This window comes from Lucilia cuprina, chromosome 6 (genome assembly GCF_022045245.1).
Source record: "Lucilia cuprina isolate Lc7/37 chromosome 6, ASM2204524v1, whole genome shotgun sequence".
Classification (NCBI taxonomy): Eukaryota; Metazoa; Arthropoda; class Insecta; order Diptera; family Calliphoridae; genus Lucilia; species Lucilia cuprina.
In genome coordinates, this window is record NC_060954.1 from 34,520,733 (window position 1) to 34,536,332 (window position 15,600).

Genomic DNA, 15,600 nt, shown 5'->3' on the forward strand with positions numbered 1-15,600 from the left:
TAGTTAGTTAGTTAGTTAGTTAGTTAATTAATTAATTAGTTAGTTACTTTATTTGTTATATAATTAGTTACTAACTTAACTTAAAGCCAACTTCAACTTAATCTCTTCACAATTTCGGACTTCCTCTCTCTTTCCCAGTAAAATATTTTCAAATTTTGGTAATTGGTAATGAGTTCTCGTTATTAATAAAATAAATTGATTTTTTTTAATGGAATTTGTAGTCAGTTGATATCTACAGTTGTGCGAAAACCATTTTAATACAATGCTAAAACTAATTTTTAATAGGGCATTGAGTAAGAGAATAGAATAGCAAACATGAAAAATAACTGTAAATTCAGTTTTAAGTCCGGAAATGTCGGGTAAGCAGATTTGTAACCAGTTATTTTTTTGGTCATCGTCGAACAAAAATAAGTAGTTATTCACCTAAAAAGTAACTACTTACACTTTTCTCCAATATTACTTGCCTACTTACCAGGTATGTAAAGATTTTGCTGGATTGTTTTCAATATTTGGCGATATCTCGCAAAGCTGTTGATAGTCTGTTGTTCGGCTCCATAGGTACGTCGGTGAGTCGTTTTGAAGTAAATTTTGAAACGAGTAAGAAGAATTTACGTACAAAACACTTGTAAGACTTACAAAAATCATCAGAAATATATAATTACCCTCACTTTCGTGGCGTACGCTACATATAACGAAATAAACACTTTACAAAATATATGTTCACGATGCTGTCATCACATATATTTTCAACAAAATTTAATAAATTAATTTATTCTAGAAATGGTATTAAAAATTAATTAAAAACTAAATACTAAAATCAAACACATTTTAATTAAAATTTTGCTAAGAACATCAAATCGTCGAGGGAAATAGTGTGAAAAATTAATAAGAAAATATCTTAATAAAATAAAACAAACAAAATGCTAAATAGAAAATAAAGAAAAAACCTCAAGAAATGTCGTGCCACTTTCTACTTAAGCCAGTCAGGCAGGCAGCAGCCTGGCCTGCCTCCCAGTTACATTACAAACAAAATAAAAACAAACAAACACTCACTTCCAGCGTCAAAAGTAGCTGCCACAGCAACACAAAATAAAAAACTCCACATTAATAAGCATCAATAATAGCAGCAATAATAACAACTTACCGAGTACAAAGTCTTGGAGTAACATCATCAGGGTCTTCTAGTATATTTATTTTTTAACATTAAACAAATAACGATTATCGCGTCACTTTGTGCCAAAGATGAAATACATTCACACATCTAGTAGTATGAAGATACAAGCATACGTGTATATGTATATATTCCATATTATATTAAGCTGGTTAGTAAACATCCATACATCCATTTAACCATTCATCCATTCAAGCAGCCAAGCAACCAACCATCCATCCATCCATCTTTGGCAAATTTTTAAATTTAAACTTTTCGAACACGGCAACAAAGACAGAAGGACAGGAAGACAAACAACAATAATGAAATGTATCTACGAAATACTAGTACTCGCTTTGTAGGTATGTTGCAACTTAACATGCTGCAAGTTGTTTAATTTTTTTTTTTTCGATGTGTGAGTGTGTCTATGAAAAAGAGTGTGTATGAGTATTTTAGCAGCATAGAATGTCACAAATTAATTAAGCTATTTTTGATTAAATCGAAATAGTGCTTAAACCACTTTTTCTATTTTGCTCCCTGCCACATCTACATTCATCCAGCCATTCAAACGTTTGGTAATATAAAACAACAGGAAGATGATGGCTACAGCAAATGACAACAAATGGCGAAAGACATAAAATTGTGTCATCAAATAAATGACATGAACTCAAATATCCGAGGATACATTTTTGCAAGTGAAAAAAGGAAGAAGTAAAAAAAACATTCTGAAAAATACAAAGTAATTTAACAAGTACCAGTAGTACTTTGTCTCATCTCTATGACAAAGTTTTTCTTTTTACAGCTTTTATTATTTTTTTGTTTCTGTTTTTTTCTTTTAATAAGTGTTTGAAAGTTGCAATAAAATAGCTAAATGGGAAAAATGAAGGAAGCAAATCTCAAGCACAAAAAAACGGGCATCAATTTTTGTCCAGTAGCTTAGAAAATGTCACGTTTTCGCATAACTTATGATTGTCTTAGGTTCTGTATGCAGCCTCTGGTCGCAACGATAAAATAGAAAAAAACATTGTGTGACAACTGACAGTTGCGTAGTTATGAGGTTTTTTGTTGATATATGATATATGGTTCCATTCCACGGTAGAACGTTTTTAGAACTTTTGTTAATTATTAGGGAGACCTCATAAGAGGATCGGGTGACCGAAATCATACCAAAGACCATACTAGACGTTTTACGGATAAAGCTCGAATCTGTTGCATTCGGAACAGGCTTTCTATGATAGTCTAACACGATTCCTACTGCTCGTAATAGATTTCTATAGCTTGCAAAGGTTTTAATTTAAGAAGGTTAGGATTCAAATAAACCTGAGCTCAATCGGGCATAAAAAGCCTATGGCAAAACCTAAGATACCGAGCTTTGTAAGAAATTATGGTCAAAAAGTAATTTTGTATAATTTCCCGTTTAACTATGACAAAAAACTGCTTATTTAGCCTACAGACTAGACTATTGCTAGTCTTAAAATTAGACTATAGAATAGACTATAATTTGTAATTCACCATTTTAATGGGGAATTTGAAAAACCGTAAATATCACTTTTCAAACTTCTCTCAGTAACTCCCCCCTCAGAACCCACATCTATGTCTTATATGTAACTGGAAAAAAAACAACAGTAAAACAAAAAGTGTAATAGATTTTTTTTAGTTGAATAAAGAAAAATATCCCTAAGTAGCAATTGTCGCTTGTAAAGACTAATAACACAAGAGCGTGAGAAATTACGTTTAGTTTTAGTTTTAATTTTTTTTAATTTTTTTGTCTTCTGTACATCTGCCACCACTGAAAAAAAGTTCCTTTTACTAAAATTGCCACAAAAGGAAACAAATACAAAAAGAAATTTTCACAAGAAAATTATTGCAGTAACAATTTAATGTTTTCTAATGTAAAGAACAGAGGAGAGTCGTCGACTTGAGTTTGTCTGTTATATGTACGTACGTACAAAGAATCTTTAAACTAGCCTGCCCCAGTCTGTGTGGAAAGAACAAAGTGAAAATGAATTCATTTTATATAACAAATGAGAAAATAATTAATTTAAAATAACCAACTAACTAAATAGAAAAAAACAACCAACTAAACAAAATAAAGCGAAAAAAACTAAGATGGGAATAATAAACTGAGTGGTGGCTATAACAAGGTAACTGGATACTGGGGCAATTTGAAAGATTTTTTTCAGTTTTAAATACAACAGCAACTATGGCAAATGAAACAACAACAAAAAATGGAGCATTTAGGCCCTCATGAATTGAGGCTAGAAACAATAATAACATAAAAACCTACGAACTTATAAATACATACCTAAATATTGTATATATTTAGAAACTAAAGCATAACCCAACAGCTTTTTAAGGAGTAAATGTATCACTTTAAGGCAATAATTTTTCTCCACTTAGTTGACTCGGAATTTAACACTCACTATAATAGTCTTTTTTCTATTGAATCGTCTATATCTAGTCCACAATCTAGCCTATAGTGTATTCTACAGTCCAGTTTATAGTTCATTCTATAATCTAGTTAAGTTTATAAACATCTATATTCTAGACTAATTTAAAGTCTAGTCTATAATGTAGCCTAAGTCCTAATCTTTTATCTTGTCAATAGCCTAGTCTATAGTGTAGTCTATAGTGTAGTCTATAGTCTTTTCTATAGTCTAGTCTATAGTCTAGTCTATAGTCTAGTCTATAGTCTAGTCTATAGTCTAGTCTATAGTCTAGTCTATAGTCTAGTCTATAGTCTAGTTGTAAGTCAAGCAAGGGTTGAAAGCCCTAAAGTGGGATCAAACAACCTGATCTAAAGGGTTTTGTGTAGTTATTCACAAAAATGTATGTACATGTGTATTTAATTTTACCCTAGTATGACTGCAAGCCCTCACACATACAAATATTCATACATAAATAGTTTTTTTATTTTAAGTATTGAATTTTTAACCAGCATCATCAACAGCAACAACATCTAAGTTAAGAGCAACTTACAACAACTACTCTGAAGTCTATATGTATGTTAAATGTACAATTGGTTGGATGCTGCAAGTACTACATGTTTCAATGTAATGTAACGTTTAACTAATGATGGGAAGAATTTAACCTAAAACCATTATTTCATGTTCTCGTCAAATATGGATATAAGAAAACAGTTTTAATGTGTATCTTTGCGATTGTGTGTGTGTGAAACAGTACCTTGAGAAGATCTTTAAAAAATCCTTTTATATTGATATATTGCTGTATACGTTTTTTTTTTTGCAGGCCAAATAGCACAGATGTTAGCCACTAAAGACTGACCTCTTGCAATAAATATAGAAATTCATGTTGTCATCATAAAATATTTATAATCATGCTGATGTTGAAGGAGTTGACCTTCATCTTTTAATTTAGAGAAATCTGTTTGTGATTCGTTGGTTAATTTATCTTGAATTTTTAGGGAAAGAATGTTATAAATACCCTACAGCCGTTATAATAAGTTTTTTATGACCCCTAAAAAATATAACATATCTTTCTATAAATGTCTCAATCTTAATTTCGGATTTTTTAAATTTGTTAATAAGTCCTAAAATAATTATGCTGGATTCCTTACGACTATAGTATTATAACAAAATGAAAACAAAAATTTCACTTGGATCATGTCCGGTTGTGCTTTATTATCCGGAAGCCAATTAAAACCTAAACGGTATTTCTATTTTTGCTCATTTATTAATTATACAAATGAATGTAATGTTAATGTAGAGTAACATTCGTTTGACCTGTGCTGACACTAACACAGATCTCTGAAAGTAATATTTTAACGGACATCTTTATGATGATGTTTCGACTATTTATTTGTAGCATAAAGCAACAAAAGAAAAAAAAACATAAAATGACTTTTATTTGCCATCATTTGCCTTGTGACCATAATAAATCGAAAGAACGTGATGTGTTTCAATACAACTTACATTCCTCGTAGAGTGTGTGGATGGATGTTTTAGTACTCAGCATCATGATGATGATTATAATAGTGGTAATGCTAATGATGATTATAAAAGTGTTGATGCTGATGATGAGCTCTCTTTTGGATGAGTTTTAATATCAGCAGTTTTTCTAGTCCATACTTGAGGAAAAACTAAAAAAGGAAAACAAAATTATACAACAAACACTTGAATTGTTTTATAAAAGTTTTAAGGCATTTTTATTTCTATACTCATACATACATATGTACGTATGTATGTCGTTTGAAGTTTTGTTTTTTTTAACGTTAATATTGCCACATATTTTATGATTATATTACTTTAGTTTTCAACACCAATAGACATACATGTCCACACTCTTACATGTTTCGAATTATTGTGGGCCAGTACATTAGACTGGTCTTTTGCTATATACATACGGTTGTTAGATCTTACAACGTTGGCAGTAAAATGTGCAGAAAATGTCTAATAACAACTTACAAATTTGTTTTGCAATATTGTCAGTAATGCTTTTTCTGGCAACGTTGCGTAAGAAAAATTGTAAGTTGTTAGATATTTTCTGAACATTTTACTGACAACGATGTAAGATCTGACAACCGTGTATCACTTATTTTAGTAATATGATCTCTTTAATTATTCCTACTTAACATAGGAATATATTTGGACATACATATAAATAAGTTTTGTCCCCGGAATAAATGAGGTTAATTTTCAAAATCATCATGAAATTTTAGACACAAAATACATATGAATATGACAAATCTATTAATGGCCCTAATTCACTCCATAAGGAAACTTGAAAAAAATTAAAATTTTTTTAGAGCCCCTCTAATGAACATATTTACATCAAAACATACTTATTTAACCACAAAACATGTCTTCAAGTATTTATCTATTTTGTGTTCTTATTTTTTCTCCTTTTCTATATATATTTTTTTGCAAATTAAATATGTCTATAATAAAATTATTATTACGAGTAATATTTAAAACATGTTGATTTTATATTAAAAACAATTAATCTTACAAACAAATCACGGAAGAGAAACGTGTTTATATAAAATTCCTAGAATCATACCGATAATCAAAATTGCCCCGAGAACTATAACAAAATGTGGCTGAGCGTTGTTATTGTAAAAGCTAAAACTATACGATATTAATTCAGAAGTTCTGTTTAAAGATCCAAGCCTTTAAATTGGGCTAATTCTTCTTCCACAAGAAGAAGTTGTGTGGGGTAAACAGTTTAATAAGTGTCCACATGCTTTGTAAACATATTGGGAAACGCAAGGTATATGCGATACCAGAAGGTGTGGAACTTATTGGTCATAATCAGGATCGACCAATAAGTTCCACATACAGGACGGCTTTATCTATGCGGAACGAGAAAGTGTTAAGCTTGTTGCTCAATCATTTTCTGAGTTGTGCCCGAGCAAAACTTTAATTATAGCCGCAGTTTCTTCACTATTTCTGCTGTATTCCGTAGACGACCTTCAAAAACGATGGCGTCTCTATAAACGTCGTTTAAAGGGTCCTCTACATATCTTTGTATATCTTTGTATATATAAGTCCTTACTGTTGCTTCTTGGGAGAGCATCTGACTATATGATGTTTAAATTGGGATGACGCTTCCGGTCATAAGCGTAATATTCCACGCTTTCATGTCAGTCCACTACTCAGTTTCATTCAGTGTAGCTAGTTGGCACAGATACAAGCCGACGCCTCTTGAACTGACTGAATTGCAACGTCATATTATGTTTATGTATTAAAATTGTAAAACGAACGTTTGAGACATTTTTTTATAAAATAACTGTAAAAATTACCATCTTGTATAGAAAATACATATTTAAAGAAACTTTCCCATCAAACAAATCAATTTTAAAATATTTTTCTATATTTAAGCCGTGATACACGGTTGTCAAATCTTACAACGTTGTCAGTAAAATGTTCAGAAAATGTCTAACAATCATCTGAACTTACAATTTTTCTTTTGCAACGTTGTCAGAAAAAGCATTACTGACAATATTGAAAGACAAAATATGTAAGTTTACACTGTTATTAGACATTTTCTGCACATTTTACTGCCAACGTTGTAAGATCTAACAACCGTGTATACATAGCATTACATACACATACATACGTTAATTTGTCAATTCGTTTTGCTATCCAAATTCCCAATCCTAAATATCGTTAACGTTTAGAAAATTTCTACTATAACTGTTAACTACTGTTAGCAAGCTATTTTGAGTTTGACTTCCGTATTGATGCCTCCAATTCCAGGTTTTTAATCTTTTTCGCTGGCCCGTTCCTTGTTTGCTCTTCGTTTTTAAATCACCACTTGAAAAACAAACAGATCATTTTTCGAACTTTTCGTAGATCAATTTAATGAAAACAATAAGATATTTTCTAATTACTTATATGGTCCACACATTATCTTTTTTTCAGTAATATTTTAAATTTTGACCATTTGTTCCATAATCCTTAAACTCCGGTTCTATCAAAACTTATTCATAAAACCCTTGCTGTTGAAACGATGTTAACAAAAAGTTTGTAACTGATTAATAAACAAATTAAAATATTTAATAATGATATATTTGTTTTATTTTTTTAACAAAAAAGATTAAAACGTAATATTAAAAAAATAATGAAAAAATTTACATTTTAAATTAATATATTTTAAAATATGTATGATTAACGTAACATTTGTTAAACAATTTTTTTCCAAACTTGTCAAATTAAATTTCTCTAATTTGTAATTGAATAATTTAAATTGCAAATAAAGAAATTTATTAAAACATTTAAACACTTCATAACAATAATCAAGACATAAAATTAAATATTCTTATACTATTCTTATTGAGAAAAATGTAAATGTTTTTTATTTGAAAAGACAAGAACAACATCAGGTTTTATACAAAAACAAATAAGAAGTTATGGTCGGACGAGGCCGACCATATAATACCCTACACCTGTTACTGTTTTAAAAAACTGTGGATATTTAAGTAAAATTTTGATGGGGGCTTTTTAGAGGGGCTAGGGTCAAATGAGGCCCTATAATTATCAAGTTCATCAGGGTCATCAAGACTAGTATAGAACTTGCTTTTGCAGCTTCATGTCGAGGTACGAGTATATTAAAAATAATTATGAATTTAAAAGCCCTATTTGGCGGGTACAGTTCTATGGGGCCTAGGTGAAATAATGGACCGATGTTAACTATTTTCAATAGGCTTCGTCTACAGTACTATAAAAGATCATGTGCCAAATTTCATTGAATTATCTCTAAAATTGCGACCTGTAGTTGATTACAAGTTTTACAAGCTCTATTCGGGGGTTCAGCTTTATGGGGGCTAGGCGAAATAATAAACCGTGTTAATCATTTTCAATAGGCTTCGTCTACGGTATAATAGAAGATCATGTGCCAAATTTCATTGAATTATCTCCAAAATCGCGACCTTTAGTTTGATTACAATGTTTACAAGCCCTATTCGGGGGTACAGTTGTATGGGGAAATAATGGACCGATCTTAACCATTTTCAATAGGGTTCGTCCCTGGGACAATAGAAGAACATATACAAAATATCATTCAATTATCTTCAAAATTGCGACCTGTAGTTTGATTACAAGTGATCCCCACCAATGTGGTGTAGGGTATAAAAATATTAGCATAAAATTAATTCGAAGGCAACTTGCTTTAAATCACTATTCAAAACAAAGATGTCTATAAAATGATTCATTGGAAAATATATTTTAAATTGAGAGAATTAACTATAAAACAGATGGTTTATGTAAAAAGTATTTTAGAATTCTTGCAAGAATTTTTAATATTTTAAAACAAGGGGGATTTTAAAGTTTGACTCATTGAATTAGTTTTGTCAAATTTGTGACGTAAAAAAACATTTATAATTAATTAAGTTGTTAACAGAAATCAACCGTTATAACAACTGATTCACTTGGGAAAATTTATATTAAATATTAATTTAAAAAGAACAGAATTCTTTGAAAACGTAAAAAGTTTTAAAATTTGGCTTTATTTCAATATTGTGGTTAAATTAAATGAGTTGATTAAAGCACAATATTAAAAAATAAAAATTAATTGAAGCTGCACTCGATGACCTTATTAATCATGGATCAAATAAATCAGTTTTATTAAAAAAAATCTGGCTATCCCACATTCTTTCGAAGATCAAAATTACTCTTTTACAGTTAACGTTTAAATTGAATTTTTGCCCACATAATAATTTCAATTTAAATTCTTACTTTTAAAAATATTTTTGCAATTGCCTTGGGAATTTTAACAAATGTTTTTTTATTGTATTACGCACAATTTTAAAAATCCAATTATTTCCTACCATTTATATTATTTTACTAAATATATTAAATTCTCTTTTAAACCCCGCCAACCCTTATCGTTTATCTTCTTTATTGCAGGATAATTTGCCAACAAACACCAATATTGTGGAAATATTATCCAAACAAAATCAGACAACAAGAGACATACAAAGTATTGAGATTCAAACCGAATGCAGTATTTTAATTACGCCCTACAAACTTCCTCACGTTTCCTAACCTCTACCACATCAACAACTACTACATCCTCAACGAATACCTCAAACCCTTTAAAAAATCCCACAACCAACAATTTGGCCTCCCCTTCTAGCCACAATAAGAATTCAATCAGTAATCCCTGTGTAGATAATTTAAACGCCAACATTGAGAGCCCATCATCGTCCACAACTACAACACCACCAACAGCCAACAGCTCTAGTGATTTGGATCCAACACAAAATCCATGAAATTTACTTACATTTAATGTTAACTTTGCGCGAAACAAACTGTTATCATTCTTTAATCGCGACATGGCCGCTACTGATGGCCAAATAATATTGGCCGCATCCCGCTTTGGGGACTCGACATCATCGCCACCCGTTTATTTGCGTGACTTTTCAAAACAAAAACTACCGGCTGTAGCCAAAATTGTTAAGGGTCAACATCAAAATCTCGGCGTACCCACACTCTCAGCACCATCACTACAGAGTACGGCGCTCTTTTTAAGTTCGGGCAAAAAATATCAAATACTTGCCCAACCCATCAAACTAAAAGAGGGTCGTAAGCCTACAAATGTTGGTGCTAAGGTTCTAATACCCGAAACGTATCCTGGATATTTTGAGCTGCTGAGCGAAGATGGTCGTTCGACGCGTTGCATCGAATCGGTGTTGGAGTTGTCGAAACGGCGTAATTGTCGCGTTTTGGTGCGTGAAACATTTCGTTGTCCCCAGATGAGTCGTACCATACATGCGGGTGAAATGCTGACGACCATGAATGACAATGGCAAAGTGTTGCAGTGTAAAAATATCAAGGATGAAATCATAAATCTGCCACTCGATACCAAAGCGAAATTTTCACCTATAGCTAAGGAGGATAGTATAAGCGGAGTTCATACTGTGAAGAATCTATTATTGAAAAGAATGCCAGTTGTTGTGAGGTAAGTAAATGAGAAAATCTTCCATTTTACATTTTTCGGTTTCGTTTTTAAGGACATATTCTAGATCAATTTATGAAAGGTGTAAAACAAAACGTAATATATCAATTTTTAAATTTTCTTTTCTGAAAAGTTAGGGTCGAATACAATCATATTTTTAATTCTATTATATGAAGATCGGTGTCATTATTTCCACACCTCTCCTACTGGCCAACAAATTTTTGAACGCAGAGACCAAAGTTTTCTTTTCTCATGCTCTCCTAGGAGCCAACAATTTTTTGAACCCATAGACCAAAGTTTACTTTCTAAATGATTGAGCTGCGTGAATCAGCATCTGATTTTCGAGATATCGTATCTTAAACTTTTATGAAACCTGGTTTTCCATATAACGTATCTGAAGGAAACGGCGTTATAAGAGCAAGAAAACATCTCTTCAAACTGTAATGTCATCTGAAAGTCCAATCCGTTAACTTTTAATTAAAGATTTATTACTTTTTTGGATTTCTGGGAAAATAATTATCACCTTTCGTTTCTTTCTACTTACAGATTAGTTCATGGTAGCGTACCGAAGGGTCTGAAACAACCTTTCGTACCGGAAATGCGTCTTTTGGGCTGTGTTGAGATTGATCGTATTTTTGCTCTGCCATTGCAAAAAGATAATGACTTGGTGCCAGTACCCCTAAATGCTAAAATTAAATTGCAACGAGCCAAAAATATGGATCAATTGGAACATTTCATCGAGTACACACGATTTCTCGAGAAAGCTCAACGTCTGCTAAGCGATGCACGCGATCGTTTGCAAATAGTAGATATTAAGCTATCGGAGAAAGAGAAGAAAGACTCGAAATTTAGTAGTCGTAACAAATTACCCGTGGTTATGTTGCCATCAGCAGCCGGTGTAGCGTATGTGGCCAATGGTCTGTTGGAAAACGGTTACATACTCAAGCGTAGCGCCAGCTGTGATTCATATAGTAAAAATCAACCGCCTGCGGAAATATCGGAAGATTATAAGGATATTGATCATATATACGATTATGTGAGGGGTTTGACGCCACTATCGAAAGCTTTAGCACGTTTTGAGCCTATCAGTGAAACGCCCACAATTAAGTCGCAATATACCGATAGTAGTGGTAACTATTGTAGTTTAATACGGGTTAATCAGAATTCAAGCAGCCATAATAACAACAACAATAACAACAATAACAATAATTCTGGTAGCAATAACAACAGTTTAAATAATAGTGGCAATGGTGGTGGCAGCAATAACAATAACAACTCAAATAATAACAACAACAATTATAGTAGTCTGGAATCGAATAAACATACAAACACCAACAGCAGTCACAATAGCAGTAGTAATCAGAGTCATCAACACCACCATCATCATCATCACCAGCATCAGCATCATTTGCCAGCCGCTGTTGGCCCACAGTTGCAACATCACAGTCAACATCATCATCATCAAAATCATTCGCACAATCATCCCACATCGGGTGGAGGAGTAGGAGGCGTTAGTGGTGCTGGCGGTGGTGGTGGTGGTGTAGTCAATCATTATCAACACTCACATGTCCAGGAGGATATTAAGCCAGTGCCGCCACCAATTGAAACAATACCGGGTAAAAAATTACCAGAGAAACGTCAACGTCCCACACTACCAAAGCTTTATTTGAAAAATTCTCATAGTGCTGGCAGCAGTAGTGGAGGTGGTGGTTTGGGCAGTGGCAACACAACCAACACTAGCAGCTCCAATGGTAGTCATCACAATAATCATCACCACAACCATCATCAGCAACAGCACAGCAGCCATCATCAAACACATCATCCAAATTCTCATAGTCATCAAGCGTCGGTGGTAAATGTAACATCATCATCCGTGGCTGCTGTTGTGGCAGCCCATCATCATACGCATCATCACCATCATCATGGTAATGCAGCAGCGTCTAATGGCAGAGTTTTGACACCAAGTAATCATCATCATACGCCCATTAATGGCAATGTGGCACCTTTAAGTGCTGGCATCCTAAGCAAAGATTGTAGTTTAGAGCCTCAGTCACCATTATTTCATATCAGGTGAGTTGTAAAGTTGCAACTTTGTATGTAAGTTACTACAAGTAGAATATTAAAGCCTAATTAAAACCATAGTTTGGGTGTTAAATGCAACGTGTGTTTTTTTTCTGTAGCAAACTCCCACACAAAGTTTGTTCCTTGTTGCAATTATGTTGTTTATAGTTTTAGTTTTCATGTCAAAATTTTAATGTTTCCTTAGAATTTAGATGTAGGAAAAGTATATGTTGCTAGAAAAAAATAAAGAGATTTTACATTAACGAATATTGTAAACTTGATTACAAGGTAATTAGCAACTCCAAAATTGTGGTTGGTATTTTTATAACAAGTTAATTTTTTAAGTAAAATAAAAGACGGAGGCGGAGATAGTAATTAACTTTTTTCAAAGTTCTTTAAAATTGGGCCAAATAAGGTGTTCGCTTAAGATTTGGTTCAAAACATCCCAAAAATAACAAAAAGCTATTTCAATATTAAAAAAGTAAACAATTAATTAAAAGCTACGTGTTTTGTGGCACGTTTTTTGTTAAGTCCTTAAAGCAAGATTATACCGATTAAAAATGCTTATATCCAATTAAGTCGTAATAATATTAGGTAAAAACTGCATTAGCCCAAAATCTTAAAACCCTTTCCAAATAAAGAATATATTTTTTAATTTTCCCCCTTTTCACTCCCCAAAATCCTTTTTCTTATTTTATTTTTAGATATAAAAGTCTCAGTAGTCTTCAGTTGACACCCGATAGTAATTCAATTTCACCGCCGATCTCAACAAATCCCAAAGGACAAACAGTCGTTGTGGCACCACCCGATCTAGTACTTAAATGTAATAACAATAACATTAACAACAACCAACATCCAATACCACTGCCGTTAAGTAAAAGTTCTAGTACCACTGGTGGTCTTAACGGAATGCTACACAACGTCACATCATCTTCACACAGTCACAATCATAATAATCCTCGCGAAGGTACACTCGACTCATCACGCAGTGGTGGTCGTACATCGGGCGATTCCAATAAATTGCCCGAAAAGAAAACACGACGTCTGTCGCGACCACGTAGTCTATCGAATTTAGTCTGGGATTTAAGGCCATCCAAAGAGAAATCCAAAAAGAAATTATATATTCATCATTTCGATCATCGTCAGCAGGCGACTTTGTATTTGTAGTCAATTTATAGCTATGTTTGTGTGTGTGCGAATGAAGGAAAAATATTATGCAATAATTAGAGAATAAAAACTAAAACGATATAAATGTTTAGTTGAAAAAAAAAAGAAGTAAATTTCTGTTTAACAGAAGATTTATCTTAAAATGCTTAAACACCTACACACACCTTCAACAAGGATCTTATTAGATACAGATACATTTATTTACATAAATACAACATTTCTATTATATAGTCGTCATCGTTATCATTGTTGTCGTTGTAGCAGATCACACAATTTTCTTTTTCTTTTATTAAATGTTGCCATCATTAACAAAACATTAAGAAAACATAAAAACAAAAAATCAATATATAATTTTCTAAGTAATCCTCAATCCTTTGAGATAAGTAAAAAAAGAAGAACAAGGATATTTAGTACATATTAATGAGGTAAGTTTTACATAGTAATATTCTTCTAGTTGCTTAATAAAAGATTGATATATTTATATACATATATCCTAATGCTAATTTTTTTACATCTGTCAATTTATTATACCACAGAAGTACTCCTTCTCTTGGACCTTGAGAAATTCCAAGATTTCCGTCAGTTTGTTAATAAAAGAAAACACTTTTCACAAATACTTTTATTGTTAAATAATGGAAATTGTCGTTGACCCACAAAAGTACTTTTACGCTTAAACGATCTAGGCCTGTCTGTCCCTTTTTCGGTCGGTTTCTCCAAAAACGTGGCATATATGGCGATTTTTGCATGTACATATACACGATTGTTAGATCTTACAACGTTGGAAGTAAAATGTGCAGATAATAACAGTGTCAACTTACAAATTTTGTTTTGCAATATTGTCATTAATGCTTTTTCTGACAAAGTTGCAAAAAAATTGTAAGTTCAGACGATTGTAAGATATTTTCTGAACATTTTACTGACAAAATTGTAAGATCTGACAACCGTGTATCACTGCTTTAATAACCCAGCAGTTCGAGAAAGAGTCAATGCATACGAAAAAGACAGTAATTTCCACTTATAGTTAACCACCTGGATGATCGTAATTCGTATGTTTTGGGTCATTCGTCACGAATGTACCCTTTGTAATCGAGAATGAAGACAGTCGTCACTTTAGTGTCCCCTTTGTAAGCGGGAGCGGAGACAGCCGTCTCTTTACTGTCCTCAAGTAACCTAGAGATTATACTCTTAAAAGTTGTTTTTTTTTGTACTTCCGAAAGTAGTTATTTTACCCATCTTTTGGAGAAATGATTACTACTTTCTACTAATATGCCACCATCTGGTGGACTCAAATTTATATCTTTTGGGTCAATCGTCACATTATTGTCCCATAGTATTCTGGAGAGTAGACACTTGAAATTTTTAAATTTTAGTTCCATTAATAACTTACCACCTGGCTGACTCCAATTCGTATGTTTTTGACTTTCGTCACAAATAAACTCTTTGTAATTGAGAATGAACACAGTCGTCAGTTTAGTGTCCCCTTTGTAAGCGAGAGCGGAGGCAATCGTCTCTTTACTGTCTCTTTGAAGGGTGTAGAATGACGATTGACTTCCTCGTAGGACAAGCCCATGTTAAAATGGTCGATCACCTGGGTAGTCAGGCGGCTAGGGGCCACCACAAGTGGTAGGTTTAAGTGGTCAGTTCGGGACTGTCCCGTCGAACTGTTGGGAATGAGCACATTCTACATGTGTGTGCAATCGTCAAATAAAGTGGCTCTTAAATCGGCAATCGACTTACTGTTGCGGCGATCTAGAAGCCTAACCACATGGTTCACGCATTTATTCTAGGAAACTCTATATACATTT

At 32.7% G+C, this 15,600-nt stretch overlaps 1 protein-coding gene across 9 annotated transcripts in view; it reads left to right on the plus strand.

Moving 5' to 3' along the window:
- LOC111686473 (putative uncharacterized protein DDB_G0277255) overlaps nt 1-13,940 on the plus strand; it is a 252,866-nt gene extending 238,926 nt beyond the window's left edge. For all 9 annotated transcript variants that reach the window (XM_046955042.1, XM_046955041.1, XM_046955044.1 and 6 more), the window contains 3 exons: nt 9,517-10,570; nt 11,114-12,637; nt 13,333-13,940. In XM_046955042.1, the coding sequence (XP_046810998.1) occupies nt 9,945-10,570; nt 11,114-12,637; nt 13,333-13,795 (2,613 nt within the window). In that variant the 5' untranslated portion in view covers nt 9,517-9,944 and the 3' untranslated portion in view covers nt 13,796-13,940. The remainder of the gene's footprint in view (nt 1-9,516; nt 10,571-11,113; nt 12,638-13,332) is intronic.
- Nucleotides 13,941-15,600: the final 1,660 nt, after the last annotated feature.